Here is a 17023-nt window from a genome sequence, read left to right on the forward strand (position 1 = left end):
TGCGAGGAGCCATCTCTCTCCCCCAGTGGCAGAGGACAGCAGGAGAAAGGCCCCAGCCTCACCATTCACTATAGGAAGACTGAAGTGTGCTCCCTGGTGTATGCTCTCAGAAGACCCATGGAGGCCTGAGCCCAAGGTGTTCACAGTGATTGTTCATTAGTATGTTTAGCTTCCCTGACTTACTTTCCTCATTCTTCATTTGTGCTTCTGGGGTCATCCTAGTCCTCATCTCAGACATTGCTCTGGGAAGAACCCTAACTAAAATCGATGTTCTAGAAAACATCAATTCACAAACTTTAGTCATAATGTTCCTCCTGATGATCACGGACTGCGATGAGGGCTATGGCTCTTTCCTCCAGAGTGAACCCATTAGACCATCTTTCCTTCCTCTCTGGGAATACCCTAGAAGACCCTGGGTGATAAGAATGAGGGCAGGAGAAAACGAATGCCAATTGCATCAAGAGCTCAAACAAAACAAATTTATTTTTATCTCTGTTTTGTGACTTTGATTACTGGAAAATGCATTCCAGGGGCAATCCTCTGACGATATGTGTACTTTATCTCCACCAGCAGTACCTAAATGATGCTCCTCAGGGAAGCTCAAACTTTAAGTGAAGATTGATATCAAAGCTTAGTTGGTTAGGTTGGTCAGAACAGGAAATAAACAAATGTCAGTCCCTATAGCTACTTATTTTGTGTGCATGTAAAGCTTAAAGTATTCTTTACACTAACAGATTATGTTACCAAGAAGTTCCATTTAAAATGACATCACGTCAAAGACTCTACTGTATGTTTCCTTCCAATATCCCAATGAAGTGCCAATATGACATTGAAAAGATAATGTCAGGGATGGTAAAACTGCTTATGCACTGCTTTTCAGGGCAGTGAAAGTTTTGTTTAAACCTCATCCCTCTTTCAGTTAATTCTGAAATCTCAAATCCCAGAGCACAGCATAGCAGAAAGTGAGGGGAGAGGGTGGTGACAAATTGCCCCCTGGGGTAATTGACACAATTATATTGAGCACCATGGGTGAGAGCAGAGCACCAAGAAGACTTGGGGTAGGATAGAGTGAATGTAGTGACTGCCTGAAATTATTTTACAACACAAATGTTTCTTCCCCAAAACAAGTAAATGAAATAAGAAAGTTGTGTCAAGAGAAGGTCTCCCCTGCAGTCCAGCAAAGCTGTACAACACTGTTATCATTGGAAACCTGGCTACAAGCTGTGCACATGTGTTCATTTGTGTAAAACCCAAAATAGATATCATTTTACGCAATTGAGTGGGCAGAAATGGGGACCATGAGCCTGAATCTGAATAAATCTTCCCTTTTTAAATGACTTTAAAAAAAATTAAAGGCCAGTATGAAGCATGTAACAGAATTGCTAAATATGTAAAACAGGAATGATTATAATTAGCCTTGAAGATTAAGAAGAAGAACATGATGTTGAAAAAGATATACTGCAGAAAACAGAAGACACTGAAAAAAACATCCTTAGAATTCTCACATGCTAGATGTAACCTTTGAAAATTGGAAATGCGCAGAGTGGGCTGAAGTGCAAATACCAAGCAAAGTGATGCATGACAAATTAAACAGGCTAATAAACAAATCTGAGGGTTTGGAATTACCTAGGAAAATTAAAATGGTTATTGGAATCAGTAACCACATATCCGAAAGGCCATGAACCTATTCCTTTAAATCATATACAGTGTTGTAAACCAGTGTTACCTCAATAAAAAGTACAGTAAAACAGAAACAAAAACAAAAATTGGAGGGTGAAGCTCATCTCAAAGTACAAAGTTTACCAGCTGTATATTATTGTCTGTGACCAGCACATTGCAACAGTTGCTTAGAATTCAAGAAATATCCTTCCTTTTCAGCTGCTGTCATAGATACTCTATGTGTCTTCTTTTGCTTTTGAGTAATAACTCTTTTTCATCTATACATGACTATATATAACTTCCTTCTGTAAAAAAAGAGCAGATCTAAAACTGCAAGAAATAATTGATGTAGAGATCAACTTGAGGAGTTCTCCAGTGATGGACCTGCAAGTCTCAAGGTTTATTTTGCCTCAACAGCGATCACTTGCACAACACTCTTCTATAATAATTTTGTTCACAGTATAGAGTCTCACATACCTGGCAAGGCTGGGAGTGGGGAGGGGTGTGTGAGAGTTTCCAGAGGAAGGAGAAAGAACATGCAGCTCTGTTACCTCAACAGGTCATTCATTCTTCTGCTTACCCAGAGGACATCACTTGACTTTCTACACAATTCTGTTGCATTATTTTAAGTGTAACCTGTTACTTCCACTGAGATCAGATACATAGTTCTGCTTTGCCTAAACCCAAATTCCCAAAGGCATCGCAAGCTCAATTCAGTCATAACCTGACACACAGTCTCCACTCAAAGAAATCTCTTCACTGTATTTCTTTCCTCAGCTGTGGACGCCATCATCCAGGTTTCCAAGTTCCAAGTCATCATAGACTTAATTTTCTTCTTAACACCATTCCTCCACCCACCCACCCCCAAACACCAGGCATCATCAGTTGTCCTAACTATCTTGTAACTCTGTCTTCTTTCTACTCTCCTCATCTTCCACTACTATTATTCATGCATTTGATGCATCTATTGAAATAGCCACCTTATGCTGAGCTTTCTTATAAGTACTGCGAAATCACTGTGAACAAAATAGATTTATGTTCCCTGCCCTAATGCAATTGATACTCTAGTTGGGGAGATAGACATCTCACTAATACTTTCACAAATGTAATTATGTAAATATGACTTTGTAATATAATCACAAGTGGTAATGGATGCCATAATAAAGGAAAAATACAAATGCAATGAAAAGTTATAAAAGAGAACTTTGATTTAAAATAAAAGCTGAGATATCGCCCCTGATAAACAGTCAGAGGCAGCTGTGTGAAAAGTGAGAGAGGTTGGGCAAATGAAAGAGATTGTGCAAAGGCCCTCTGGTTAGAAGAAGCTAACTATTCAAGGAACTTTAGTGAATGAAAGGCTATGACCCATGAGGTGACTGGGAAGTAGGGACCAGCTTATACAAGGCCTTGTAGGTTTTGTGTTTTATCCTAAACGCAGTGGGGAATCCATTGAAGGGTTTTAAGCATGATCACAATCAGTGATGACAACAAACTTTCTGTGATTAACCCCAGGCAAGAGATGATGAGGTGTATGATAGCCAAGGAGATGGACAGAAGTGGATTTCAAATAAACTTTGGAGGCAGACTAGACAGTATTTGGCAATAAGGAAATAAAGGTGAAGATAGGACTTTCATCTGCCTGTCTTAAAAATTTGGAGAGGCAAGTAAAAGTTACCAAAATAGAGAACACAGACAGGGAAGAAAGATCAAAGTTTCCACTTTTGCTATGCTGAATGTATGGTGCTTGTGAAATACCCACAACTCAATAAATATTTAAAGTACCAAAGCAAACATTTAATCTGTCTTAAAGATACTTCTAGATGGGTTTCTTAATTTTTTTTTTTTTTAGTTTTAATAGTCTACATACATCATTGTACACAAAATATAACTGTTGGAATTCGAATTTTCTATTTGCAACTACTGGTATCCTTCCACATATTCTTTGCCAGCTGTTTACAGTATGCCATAAACCCAGCAGCAATTTCCTCTCTTCATTGCCCTTGGTCTTGTTCAGAACATAAATAAAAAACCTTTGTGATAGTTAATATTTTCTGCAAGCCTCATCTTGCTATTAGTTTTAGCCTCCCTTATACTTTTCTCCCTTTTCCCTTCCATTCTTTTATTCCTGTTGGAAGCCATTTGCCTTACCTGTTTTATTTTGAAAATATTCTTTATGTAGCATAGTTTATCAGGAGACAACATGTGCAAGTTTATCCTTTCTACATATTCATTGGGATTACATGAAATGGTAGAGTTGCTTTCTCCATAAGGAACAAAGCCAGGGAGAAATGGCCACTGGGAAAATATCTTTTAGTGTTTATAAGAAAAACACTTTGGGCCTTCCCCTGGTGGCACGGCGGTCGAGCGCTGGGCTGCGAGGCTGCCCGCAGCCTCTGCAGTGCTGGTTCGATCCCCGGCCACCGGCGAGGGTCCCACATGGCGCGCAGACCTCTCCTGCCGCCTGCTGTTCCCCTCAGCAGTGTGTTTTGTCAGTCTGCCTGTTCTGTTCCCCGCTCTGGCTCTGGTGAATTCTCTCACCCTCCCGCGCTTCTGACTGTACCCAGTGCTTGTATGAATAAATAAATCTTAAAAAAAAAAAAAAAGAAAGAAAAAGAAAAACACTTTGTATAAAAGATGCAGAATCTTTTTAAATCAGTGGAAAGAAAGCCTCTGCTCACCACATAAAAGTAGATTATCCAAGCCATCTATGGCAGCAATTTGAAATTTTCTTTGCAAATTGAATATTTTTCTTGTCTGAAATGTGGTGCTGTGAGGTGTGGGCACCCCAGCAGTGGATATCCACACTTGCTTAATGGAAAGGTCATTTCTTAGCCTGGGTCAGTTTCATTAAGAAAAATGCCCTTTCACTTATTTCATATAGCTTAAGCAAATTATCTATGGAACTTCAGGGCTTAGCCCATTTAATGAATTTTAATAAGAAATACATGAATCAGTCAAAAAACAGAGAAGAAGTGAGTAACATTGAACTAGTTTTAATGGAAATTAGCTCATTACCCTGCTGGCTTACATTTACCAAAGGCTGAATTTCTGATGAAAATTTTGCCAGCCTGGGAAAATGGGAGGATCTTTGAATTAAAGATTAACTTTATTAGTGGTATTTTTTCCTCACTTAAATAAGCCCTAACTGGAGAGTCTAAAAACCCTGGGGCTTTTTCCCCCTTTGGAAAAAATTTTAAATAGATTTCTTATACTAGAGTTTCTCACAGTCCCTGAAATATTTGCAGGAAAGTAGTGGGAATCTGAATCCCTTCATTGCTCAGAGTCCTTTTTGAGACTGGACAGCACAGCAGGTGGGGGTCCAGGTGGGTCCTCTGTCCTCCAGGGGAGGCCACAAGGTGGGTGAAACAAAATTCTCCCAGTCATGCACTATGCACGTACTTTTGTTCTTTTTTTTTCTCTTCTTTGTTTTATTGCTTTTTTTTTTTTACTTGTGGTAAGATATAGAACTTAAAATTTGCAATATTAGCCATACTTAAGTGCACCATTCAGTAGTACATATATGCTGCTGTGTCTGCCTTCTTTTTTAAGCAAAACGAACACAGCTTTTATTAATCCAGGGTAGGGGCATCTGCAGTGAAACTGTTCTTTATTTCAAAATGGTTGCTTTTTCTTTTCTGTTGTTTAAAGAAAGGGAGAAATAGAGTTTCCTCTGCATGTCTATCATTTTTATTAACTGTAGAATCCCCAATAAAATACATGAAACTGTAACAATAATCTTCAGAACTGGAGTCAGGTACTCCAATGGAAGAAGAAGCCATTCCACATGTGCAAATGGAAGTTCAATATATTGAATGGAGTGGGGAGGCACATGGATAGATTTAGCTCTGTTTGGGGAAACTCCTAGAATCTTGAAAAATTGCTGTAATATTACCCAAATTGAGATAAAATGATAGGACCTACCCATAAAATTGCTCTTTGTTGTATTTTAACACCTTATTCTAATTGGGGCAATTTTAAGAAAATTCATCAACTTTTGCCTTCTAAAAATAAATAATAAAAATCTCTTACCAAATAACTCACACATGCAGGTTAGAAAAGGGGCTCTCCTTTCAGAACTCTTGTAAGTCTGCCCATATTCTTACTTTTGGGACATTATGGGTAATAAGAAGTAGGTTCTGAATCAGCCATTCTGGGAAACCTTCCTCTTGGGATAAGGCAATGGTGCTGACCCATCACTAAGCAATTTCAAAACAGTCCTTTGTGACACTAGCGTTGGCCACACAGAATTCTGCATCCCGGGAGGTAAGACCTCAGTCAAGACTACAGAGACACAGATAACCAAAACAATCCAATGATCTGTATATCAAATGGATTTTCTGAGCTTTCTCTAAAGCAAGATTTCTGACAATGAAACATTGGATGGGGTGCAAGAAAAGGAAATATTAAGTACTCTCTGGGCTTTTACAGAATTGAGTGGATACTACCTGCAGTAGATATTACAATTGTGTTTTTATTTTTAAATGGTTATACAGGACGTATATAAAATTTCCTTATATAGGATATTCAGATTTAGCAAATAGAAATATAGTATTCCTAGTTTAAGTGAATTTAAAGAAGCACAAATAAAATTTTTTAAGATTTATTTATGTACACAAGAACTGGGTTACAGGCCAGAAGTATTGGGGGTGAGAGGATTCACCAGAGACAGAGTGGGGAACAGAACAGGCAGACTGACTGAAATACACTGCTGAGAGGAGCAGTGGGCGAGCCAGGAGAGGTCTGCTGCACCATATGGGCAGGTCCCCGGCCCGGGATTGAATTCGTGCTGCAGTGGCTGCGGACAGCCTCATGTTGCATCTCAACCCCTTGCACCACCAGGGAGGCTCCTCACTCTGCTTTTAAGTGCAGAATAAAAATATATTTTAATTTTATTTCTGATCCTAAAGAAGACAGATTTTAGAGACCTAATTCAGTTTTGAAATTTACATTAAATGCATCCAAATGTCCTTATTAGCTACATCTAATTTTTTCCATTTATTCTCTTATTTTTTTTTCTCTTATATCCCTATACATGTTTTGGTTAGGTCACAACTTTGAGGTCTTTTGCATTTGTTATCTTAAGATTCAGAATTAAATAGTTTACATTTGCACACTCACAAAAATGCACCCACCAATAAAATCATCAGTACAGAAAACATGGATTAAGTCATTTTAAGGAACTTTAAAAGAAAAAGTTATTTACATTCCTGCTCTCATTTCCCTCTGAGGAAATGTGGTGTGGTTCGAAACCCCAAAAGTAATAGTGTTAGCAAACCAAAAATCTGTGATCTGTCTCCTGCCAGAATGAACTTCAGAAAAAGAAAAGGATATAACATTTTTATTTTGGTTTTTGGATATTGGAACAGGTTAGGTTTCCTAAAGAAAGGGCTTCCCTACCAAAAAAATTTTGTATATATTGTACATTTATAATCTATTATGACTTGGCCCACATTGTGATGGTACTATTTCAATAGCTCTTCCAATGAAGTTGAGCCCAAAATTGGAGTTTAATCATGTAGAAAACTTAACCTTATGGCTTAATCGTGCCAAATTGAGTATATCCAAAATAGATGCTTTCTATTCATCTTAATTTAAATCCTTATAGCTTGATTGATAATTTGCCAAAGAAACATAATCACATGTTATTTATTTTAAGGAAGTCTATCCCGGTGCTATTTCTTGAGAGCTTGTTTGGAGGTTCTAGCAGGGGAGCGCAGCTACTCGTATACCCTCCACCGAAGACCGGTCCATCTCTATTCGGGGAAGGCCGTCCTCTTCGACTGAGCGCGCAGCTTCGGGAGGGACGCACATGGAGCGGTGAGGGAGGAAGGGGACACCCGCCTAGCCAGCCAGATCAGCCGAATCAACCCTGGCGATCAATGGGGTGACAGATGTCGCAGCCAGATCGCCCTCACATCCCCGGTGCTATTTCTTACTACCTAAAATTACTTACTCTTCAGCTAGCAGCTGTTTTTTGACAGTGACTCAGGAAGGGCAATTATTGCTTCAGAGACTAACGTCTCTGCAGCACAAATCAGCATTAGAAATATTATAGAAACTGCTATAATGGAAACAGTAAGAAAGTTCTGGGTTGTTCCAATGGTCTGAGGTCAGACTGAATGAAACAGTGCTCAAAAAACAGGATGCCAAAGTACCTATGATGAAAGGTGTGCAAGTTAAACAACCCTCTCTCCTTGTCTGATCTTAACCAATGTCCTGCTTAGTTATTTTACTTCTAGCACCATACTGCTAAGAGGTCAGATAATTGGGCGGGAGGGGAAGGATTGGGGTCAGAATGGGGCGTTTGCAATTGTATGGGGGAATATAAAAATAAAATTTAAGATTAAAAAAAAAAAAAAAAAAGAGGTCAGATAATTGCACATTTTCCATAAGAGGAATGATCTTCTCTTAAGATAATGTCCCATATGGGGACGAGAACTCCCTAATAGAGAAACAATTTTCAATACATCTTATATCAAAACTGTGATCACTACAATGTACTCCCAGCACCTAACAAATGTAAAACAGCCAATACCCAAACTGTTCCAGCACTCCAGGAAAGAGGTGACAATACAAAAGAAGAACAGGAATTAATTGAGCATGTTGATATTGTGAGAATTTACTAAAGACACCTTTTCTCAAAGAAACTGTTGCTGGCAATTTCAGAAGGCAGAAAATAAATTTTGTCATTTACTGAAAATAATGATTAATTGGCCTAGAATTTTTTACTTTATAATTAGGGGTCAAATTGTTTGTATTGGTATTTTACAGAATGAGTCAAGGAGATAAACTTGTTATTTTTTAATCTGTTTTTTCCAAAAAGAATATGACTAAATCATTATAATTAAATTATAATCAAACCACACATTGAACAGGATTTTTCTCATTAGTTGAAAAGGGACGTAAGAAATTACAGGGTATGGGAGAAAATGAGTTATTTCTATTTGTCTTCATAGGTAAGATGATTACAACATCTGAGCCTTAAACTTAACTCTGGCTCCCAAAGAACGTTGAGAAACATGATGGATTATATATCCATTTTTTCATAAAATAAAACATCGGTGCTTTGCAGGATGTATTGAGGTGCGGTTAGTATTTATGCCACAGCTGAGTTGGAGTGTTTTAAGTGTCCAGATACTTGTGCGTCCAGATTTCTGTAGATAATGCCTATAAATTGCCTATGGCTTTACACTACTCCCATTTTGTACAAGTCCCAGTTTTAAAATGGGTAAACATATTATGTGGTATATTTTTATGTATATTTAGCATTTTATCAGATACCACCTAATATTAACACAAAGGGAAACTGTTAAAAGAAGGTAGCTATGATATGAAAAGAAGATACTTCTGGTTTTCGCTAGAATATGTTTGGCTTGCTAGGGCCAGTGTTTGCCCTGGTATTTTTAAACTTGTTCTTACTATCTTTTTTTTTTACTGGTCCTATTTGTTAAAATAATAACAATAATAAAAGAAATGGGAATTCACCTACCCTTTTAAATATCTTAGTGTTCTCTTGGATCACAGCAGAGTCAATCCAATCATCCAGCCATTGGTGGATTGATAAGCTGAAAAACATTTGGTTTGATGATACATGATTCATTCAACTAACAAACATTTGAACATTTTGCAAAACATTGTATGACACTTGGGTAGAAGAATAATAAAATAGGTATCTGCTTTAGAGAAATCTCAGCAGAACAGTCCTATAACAAGTTACCCAAGTATCTGATTCATGATACAGTTCTACACACTTTTTTAAATTTAGAACTAATGAAGCCTTATTAATTGATTTTTAACTGCATAAAGCAAGATTATTTATTATACTAAGCAAAGGTTAATTGACATTTATATCTTCTCTCTCTCTCTGAGGCTGTTTCACAGAAATCCCTAAGAATGATTCAGTCTTACGTTTTATAAACTATTTTCTGGTTTGCCGGTCACATACTTCCCTGTGCTTCAGAATAGAATCCTCAGCTGCCAAATAAGGAAATGACCTTAGAATCATTAATATGATCCCAATGAATTTATATGGGCTCCTTGAGGAAAACAATACAGCCAGGCAGAATTTTATGTTGTCATTATTGTTTGCTGTTAACTAATTTAAAGTAACCTACAATTATCTTAATATCATGCCACCTGTAAGTGGTAATGGGGTATATTTTCAAAGTTCAAATATTGTTTTCTTTATTACAGGTTTCTTTTCTCCATGGAAAACTCCAAAGCCTGTAAGTTGGAATTATTATGCTTCTTTCTTTATTTCTGGTTATTTTTGCAATCCCACTAAATAAGAGTTGAATCAGGTGACCTCTGATCTTTCCACCTCTAAGACTCTGTGATGTCAAATGAACAAATTCTGTATCCTTGTATTTGTGGGACAAATATAAAACTAACTCATCTTACTTACCTGTAGAGACAATCCTGCTGTGTTTAAAACATACTTACAAAATGAGCATTAACACTATTCAGTGTGGTATATTAAGAACACTTTAGAGATCTTTTGCTTTTCCCCTGTCAGAAATACTATAATCTTTAAAACATGGAATTTTTGGAAATAATGCAAATTATAGGTCCAAAAGTCTTGACCTGCAGTTCAAATCAGGTCCACAAGATACTCAACTCTGTACATAGTTTTATATTATATTTTAGTGTAGACAGAGCTAAATATGTATGCATATATTTATTCCATGTATGTTTTCCACATATATTTTGAAATTATTCATATATATAATTTCACCAAACAAATCTGACAAAGTAGTGCTTCTGAATCATCTTCAGATACTGGTGCTCTCTGCCATCACTTAACTCTGTTCCTAGTTCCTTTATGAATCATCCTAAAATTCTGATGTCATTGTAGGCTCATGGCTTTCATGAGTGGGTTAGCCAGGTTGGTTTCATAGATAAAGGTGATCGTTATTTGCTATTAGGTTGAAACTAGTAATTGCCCAAGTCCCAAGAGCTGGGACTGACTTTCTGGGATTCCACTTCGTGGTGTGTTAGAATATGTTACCCTGACTGGAATGTCTTAAACCCACAATGAGAAGAAAACAGTAGCAGAGTGATTCAAGTCAATAAATAAATAAATAAATAAATAAATAAATAAATAAATAAATACCTCAGGGACTCACATCCACCACCTACTTCTTTTTTTTCCTCTCAGAGTCAACAGCTCAGGGAATGAGTAGGTAATTTGTATGTTAGTTTGATGCATCTTTTATTTCTTTTACAGAGGGAATATTTGACTCCTTGCTTTTCTCAATTTGAAAATGGCAGTGATAGAATTTTTGCATACTTATAAGTGCAATAAACACTTTCCTCAAACAGTACAGCCTTGAAAATGGTTTGAAGAGATGCGAAAATAAGATAACATCGAGCCCCATAATGGGCCTGAATTTCAGGTTTCTTTCAAAGAGAGATGAGGAAACCTGGAGCTGGAGAAGAGGGACAGCCACTGTCAGAGCTGGGGCTCACCGAGCATGTGCCTGCGTAGAACTTACCTCGTCTGCTTCACAGAGACCATCAGATGGGGAAACTGGTCTTATTTGAGTTTAGGAAAGCACTTACTGTGCATGTGATTTTGAAAAGAAGTATTTTGAAAGTGTTTAATGTGTAATTTTTTTTATCTTGACCAAAATCCAAATAAGTTCTTCCTTTCACCTTTAAAGTTAAACCTGGGTTTTGTGGTTATGCACATCTTCATTTGATTTAACAAGGAATCTTGCAACCTCACCCTGGTGCTACAATTATGCAAGCTAGTGATTTCCTTATGTGTACCACATTTACACAAAAGATGACATTTGGCATAGTTGCAGCATTTGCTATCATTTTAGTAATTGCAACCATAGTCAATAATACCAAAAAACGGCTTTATGGAATTCAGTTTATAATTAATACTAGACCCATGCATTTCTATAAAAGCTAAGGTTCAGCTGAGTAAAGATTGAGCATTGCCAATTTAGTATTCTCTGTATCCATCATAAACTCTTTAGACTAAGCCCTGTAGCTAAGAGACAGTATGATATAATAGCTAGGAGGTCTGGGTTAAAGCTTTGCTTCTTCTCTTTACTATCTATGTGATCTTGAGCTAGCTATTTAAACTCAGTATCTCAAATTCTACAACTGTAAAAGGAGAATAATAATAATACCCCCTATTATGGTTATTGTCAAGAGTTAATCCATATAAAGTGTTAGTGTTTAAAGTACTGCCTCTATATGTTGAGCTCAAAAATATAAATGCCTATCATCTTAAAAGGCAGACCCTTGATGCAGAAAACCTTACTAAGTGGATTACTACGTGGATTTATACACTCTCTCCTTTGAGAGGACAATATCCTTAGTCAAGATCAGGAAACGTTGTCCTGAGGAAGACTGCTCCATTGGTCCCATGTCACATCCTAACCTGGTTACCCACCCTATGGCTTTTATGTTGAGATAGTCATTTCCTGCTTACCACGCAAAATACTGATGATAGTGGGTTCTCATTCTCTGCCATCTGGAAGAAGCCCAAGTTCATTCTTCAAATACAGAATCAAGTCAAATTCCTTCATCTCCCAGCTCTGGCCAAAAACAGTGAGGGGATATGTTTAGACTACCCTAGCTTATATAGGAAGGAAACAGTTTCTAGATTCAGTATTTCATTTGGGGAGAAGGTTTCCTTATTCACAAGCCTTCGCTTGTGCACCCTGGAATCAGAAGGTGGAGTTAGAAAAACCGATCATACCATGAACAGGGAGGTTTCCTGTTTTCTGTTTGATGCCCTGTTGTGGGCCACATGTCCACTCTGTCCTCTGACATTTCAGCAACTGTCCTTTCATATCAACAAGCCATTCACCAAGATGACAGAGATACAAGACTTCTCCCAGTTATAGAAAATGACTTCATTTCCGTGTTTTCCTTGCTTTAATGAGATGTTTATAAATATCAGTCTATGTATAGACGCCACTAGGACTAAACAAAACCCAATCAGATGCCTTGTTCAGAGGTAAATACGTGGTAGGTAACACAAGTCTAGACAGGTCAAGGCCAGAAAAACTTTAAGTGGAATAAGTGAGACCCAGGGACCTGGGCAAAGGGACAGGATCAGAGGCTTGGGTGTTTGTGAAAATGGAAAGGGACAAGTGAATGTAAAGTGTCCCTGCTGTACAGCAAAAGTGAGAGACCAAGTTGTCTAAGAAAACAAGGAGAAGTCAACAAACTGTACCCTGCAAAGGTGCTGTGAACAGAGGTGACCTCAGACCCCAGGACAGGTGGTTTGCTCCATGGTGATCTGGGTCAGAGACAACAAATCATTCTGTAAGAGTCAGGAGAGTATAGGCTGTGAGTGAACTCCTGCAGAGATGTCATGGGCACAGTGGTTTTCTTCTCTGTGATCTTTTATGAAGCCTTGGCAGAGCGACTCGAGAATCGATGCATGAAATAGCACAATGTTGTCAGTGCTTCGCTTAGCATCAACTGGACTCTTGACTAGTTCCCCCATCTCTGTGCTACAGAAGTTGTAGAATTTTTCAATCTGCCTAAACAGTGCCCAAATCATTATTTGTTCTGTAGTTTTAAGAATGTTTTTAGAAACATTAGTATTTCACCTAAAGCATGTTTACTCTGATGACTATGCATGAAGAATACATATACACAAGACCTAAGCGGGTATCTTATAACCCTCATTGGAAGATGGTGGGAGGAAATAGACATTTTCTGAAGCCCTGTGATGACAAGTGGAACATTACAGCTACTCAGACCATGTTTTTAATTTATTGACTTTTTAGAATTTAGTACCTTATGAAAGAGAAGGGAGAAAGTCAGACAGAAGACAGAATACATCCACATGGTATCTAAAGTCAGTTAAATTGAAAAATATAAAAGGATATACATTTAACCACAAGTATTTGTCTTTCCATCATAGCAAAGACACAGAATAGATGACCAAAGGAACCCAGAAGAGCTTCCAATATGAATTGTGCTATTAAATAAATTGTTAAGTGCATATTTTAAGATTTTAACTAAATGGAAACAAAAGATTCACTGAGAATTAACTTGAACTCTAAACAAATTTACTGATTATTCTCCTCAATGTGCTCTTATGCTACAAAGCACTCCTGCTGAAGCTTTAGATTGCTTCTGACCCAGGGTCTGCCACTGACAGCCACGGGAGCTCATTATTCACCTAGAGATTATGTTTAATATTTAAAAATTGATCTTAACGAGGGCTTTTCCATCCATTTTAGCTATAGAAACCTTTGTTTGAATGAAATCTTGGCCAATAGTTCATATAGAAAACAAATTAAAATGAAGCCTATTGCCCTAGTTCCTTTGGACTGTCAGAACAAAACACCATAGACTAGATGACTGATAAACTAAAGAAATGTACTTCTCATAGTTCTGGATGCTTCAGAAGATCAAGACACCAACAGATTCATTGTGGTGAAAGCCTACTTCAGACATCTTTTCACTAGACAGACATCTTTTCACTATAACCTCCCCTAGTAAAGGGGCTAGGAAACTTTGTGAGATCTCCTTCAAAAGGGCACTAATGCCACTCGTGAGGACTCCACCCTCCTCCTTCCCCAAACTCCACTCCTGACACTACCACCTGAGGTATTAGAATTTCAATGTATATGGGCCTCCGCGGTGGCGCAGCGGTTGAGCGCTGGGTTGCGAAGCTGCCCGCGGCCTCTGCGGTGCCGGTTCGATCCCCGGCTGCTCCCCAGCCACCGGAGGAGGGTCCCACATGGCGCGCAGACCTCTCCTGCTGCCCGCTGCTCCCCTCAGCAGTGTACTTCAGTCCTTCTACCTGCTCTGCTCCCAGCTCTGGCTCTGGTGAATTCTCTCACCCTCCCGCGCTTCTGACTGTACCCAGTGCATGTATAGACAAAACAAACAAACAAACAAACAAACAAACAAACAAATAAATAAATAACATGCCTCTATATAAATAAATAAATAAATAAATAAATAAATAAGAATTTCAATGTATGAATTGCAGGGACGGGAACCCAAATATTCAGGCCATAGCACCAATGTGATATAACCAATTATATCAAAAGAAGTCTCAGTGACCCGTGTCTTTAATATGCTGCCTCACCCAAGCCCTTCCACAAGCCTCCATAGGTGAGAGGCTCATGGGCCCCTTTTATGTTACACAGTGACATGCACAGTACTTGGCATTTCACATCCCATCCAGCTTTAAAATATTTATCTTTGATGGGTCAGAGCAGTGCTACAGCCCTGAGCAAAATACAGCCAGCATGCAAATAACATGTGCTGGGGAACAAAAAGTCATAATTGTGTCAAGCTCAAAATAGCATTATCAAAACTGGTGGTTTTTGTTTTTTTTTTTTTAAGTGACTATAGTTTATCGCTGACTTCATTCATTCACTACATTAACATTTTCTGAGGACTTACTCTGTGTTGTAAAGACAGTGAGGAAGACTGCAGCCTCTGTCCCCAACATGATCTATTCATGAGCCAGAGGTAGACTCATAATTATGGTTAGATGTGGTGAGCGGTGAGTGGGGCAGATAGAGGGCACTGGAGCACCCAGGAGGGACAAGTAATTAGATCAGGAAGGGCCCACAGAGATCTTCTAGAAGAGATGTCTCACCTAAATCTAGTTGCCAGCAACAGAAATGAAGAGTGCGAAGTGGGTAAACTTTGCAGAGAAAAGGAAAAATAAAGTATGCAAAGTTTCAGAGATAGGAGAAAAACTGATGGGTCCTAGGGCCTGGGAGGCAATGTCATCAGTAGATATAAAGAAGGTAAGCAGGATCCAGATCATAAGGAACCACCAGACCCCACTAGAGAGCTTGACCTTTATCCTAAGGACCTAAATGACCCAGTACATCATTTGAAGCAAGGTGATTACCTGATCTAAATTATATACACCACAGGTTTATTCAAAGCAGAAGTTTAGTTTAAGGGAAGAATCACTTGATTATTGAATGAAGGTTAAGCAGATGGTACAAATAGCTGATCTTGGTGAATCTGACTCTCTCCCTGACAGAGGGTCTCTCTTTTACTTATCTCACAGGACTATGGTGAGGGTCAAAGATATATGTGAAAGAGCATGGTAAACTGGGAAGTGTTGTGTAGATCTTTGATAAATTGTGGTGGTAGCACCAACAGCAGCAGCATTTGGGAATGGAACTGCAAGATCAGCAGTAAATGAGGCTTCACATAAGACAATGAACAATTCATAAATCCCAGATGGTGTATAATTACTTATAAGCAGTAAGGAAAGTGATTGAATGTTCAGACGTAGAATGCTGTTGGGATGTGCATAGATGTCAAATGAATACTTTATCTTCTTCTGTTTTAGTAAAAAAGGTGCAATGTATCAGGACCTTCATAGAAAAGGAATAATATTCTATATTTCTAGGTACTTACACATCAGTTACCCTGAGATACATGTTTCTTCATTTTTTAGGAGGAAAAAACAAACCCAGAGAGTGATTTGTGGAAGATACCTAGTAGATGACAAGATTATATAAGTTTGCATTCAGAAGTAGGCACCTACTGTATTTATAACAGTCTGTGGTGCTTTATTTCTGGAAATAGAATCTTTTATCTTAAGGCACTCTGACCAAAGTTTCAAATGTGTTATGGAAGAAAAGTCCACAGGGCAAGAGAGTCTAACTTAAAAGTAAGGGTTGTGGTATATGACAAGGAAATAGCAGGGAAGAATTCATCCTCAGTCATTTTCTGTGTTCTCTTTCACTTTCCAGATAATGGATCGATGGGAGAATCAAGGCAGTCCTCAAACGAGTTTATCTGCTCCAGTCATACCACAGAACCTGCCCTTTCCACCCGCCCTTCACAGAAGTTCCTTTCCTGACTCAACAGAGGCCTTTGATCCAAGAAAGCCTGACCCATATGAGCTCTATGAGAAATCGAGAGCCATTTATGAAAGTAGGCGTAAGTGAAAACCACATACAACAAGGGTACATTAATAACAGCTGAAGCCCTGCCAGGAGAAATATTGAGGCTGAAATGATTTGGCGTAATTTTATATTCTGAGCTACAAAAAGTATCTCAAAAGTAAAGCCAGATGATATAAGCTTTTCTTAAAAAAAAAAAAAAAAAAGCCTGTCAAGTCTAATAAAAGCATTTATATTTTGCTTGCTAGTTTTGTGAAAGTCACCAAATGGTAAGAAGAAATGTTTGGGATTTTTATCCACTTAATCTGACATTGATTCTGAAGCTTAGATTTTTCGCAGTGTCTTCAGTGTAGTCCTCGAAGAATTGAGGACCCTGAGTAAAATGTTAGCCAATTCTTCAGGTTCGCAATCATGAAATGAATGGTTCCAAAAGCAACATAGAGCAGGTACCAATCATTTCTACACAAATCTTCGCTATTCATTTAGTGCAATGGGAA

The 17023-nt window shown here is 38.2% G+C and overlaps 1 protein-coding gene across 1 annotated transcript in view; it reads left to right on the plus strand.

Annotated features, from left to right (window-relative positions):
• MAGI2 (membrane associated guanylate kinase, WW and PDZ domain containing 2) overlaps positions 1-17023 on the plus strand; it is a 1147386-nt gene that overhangs the window by 988960 nt on the left and 141403 nt on the right. Inside the window, 2 exon segments of the mRNA XM_054692500.1 lie at positions 9853-9884; positions 16374-16563. Of these exon segments, the coding sequence (XP_054548475.1) occupies positions 9853-9884; positions 16374-16563 (222 nt within the window).

This window comes from Talpa occidentalis, unplaced genomic scaffold (genome assembly GCF_014898055.3).
Source record: "Talpa occidentalis isolate TD23 unplaced genomic scaffold, MPIMG_talOcc4v2.1, whole genome shotgun sequence".
Lineage (NCBI taxonomy): Eukaryota > Metazoa > Chordata > Mammalia > Eulipotyphla > Talpidae > Talpa > Talpa occidentalis.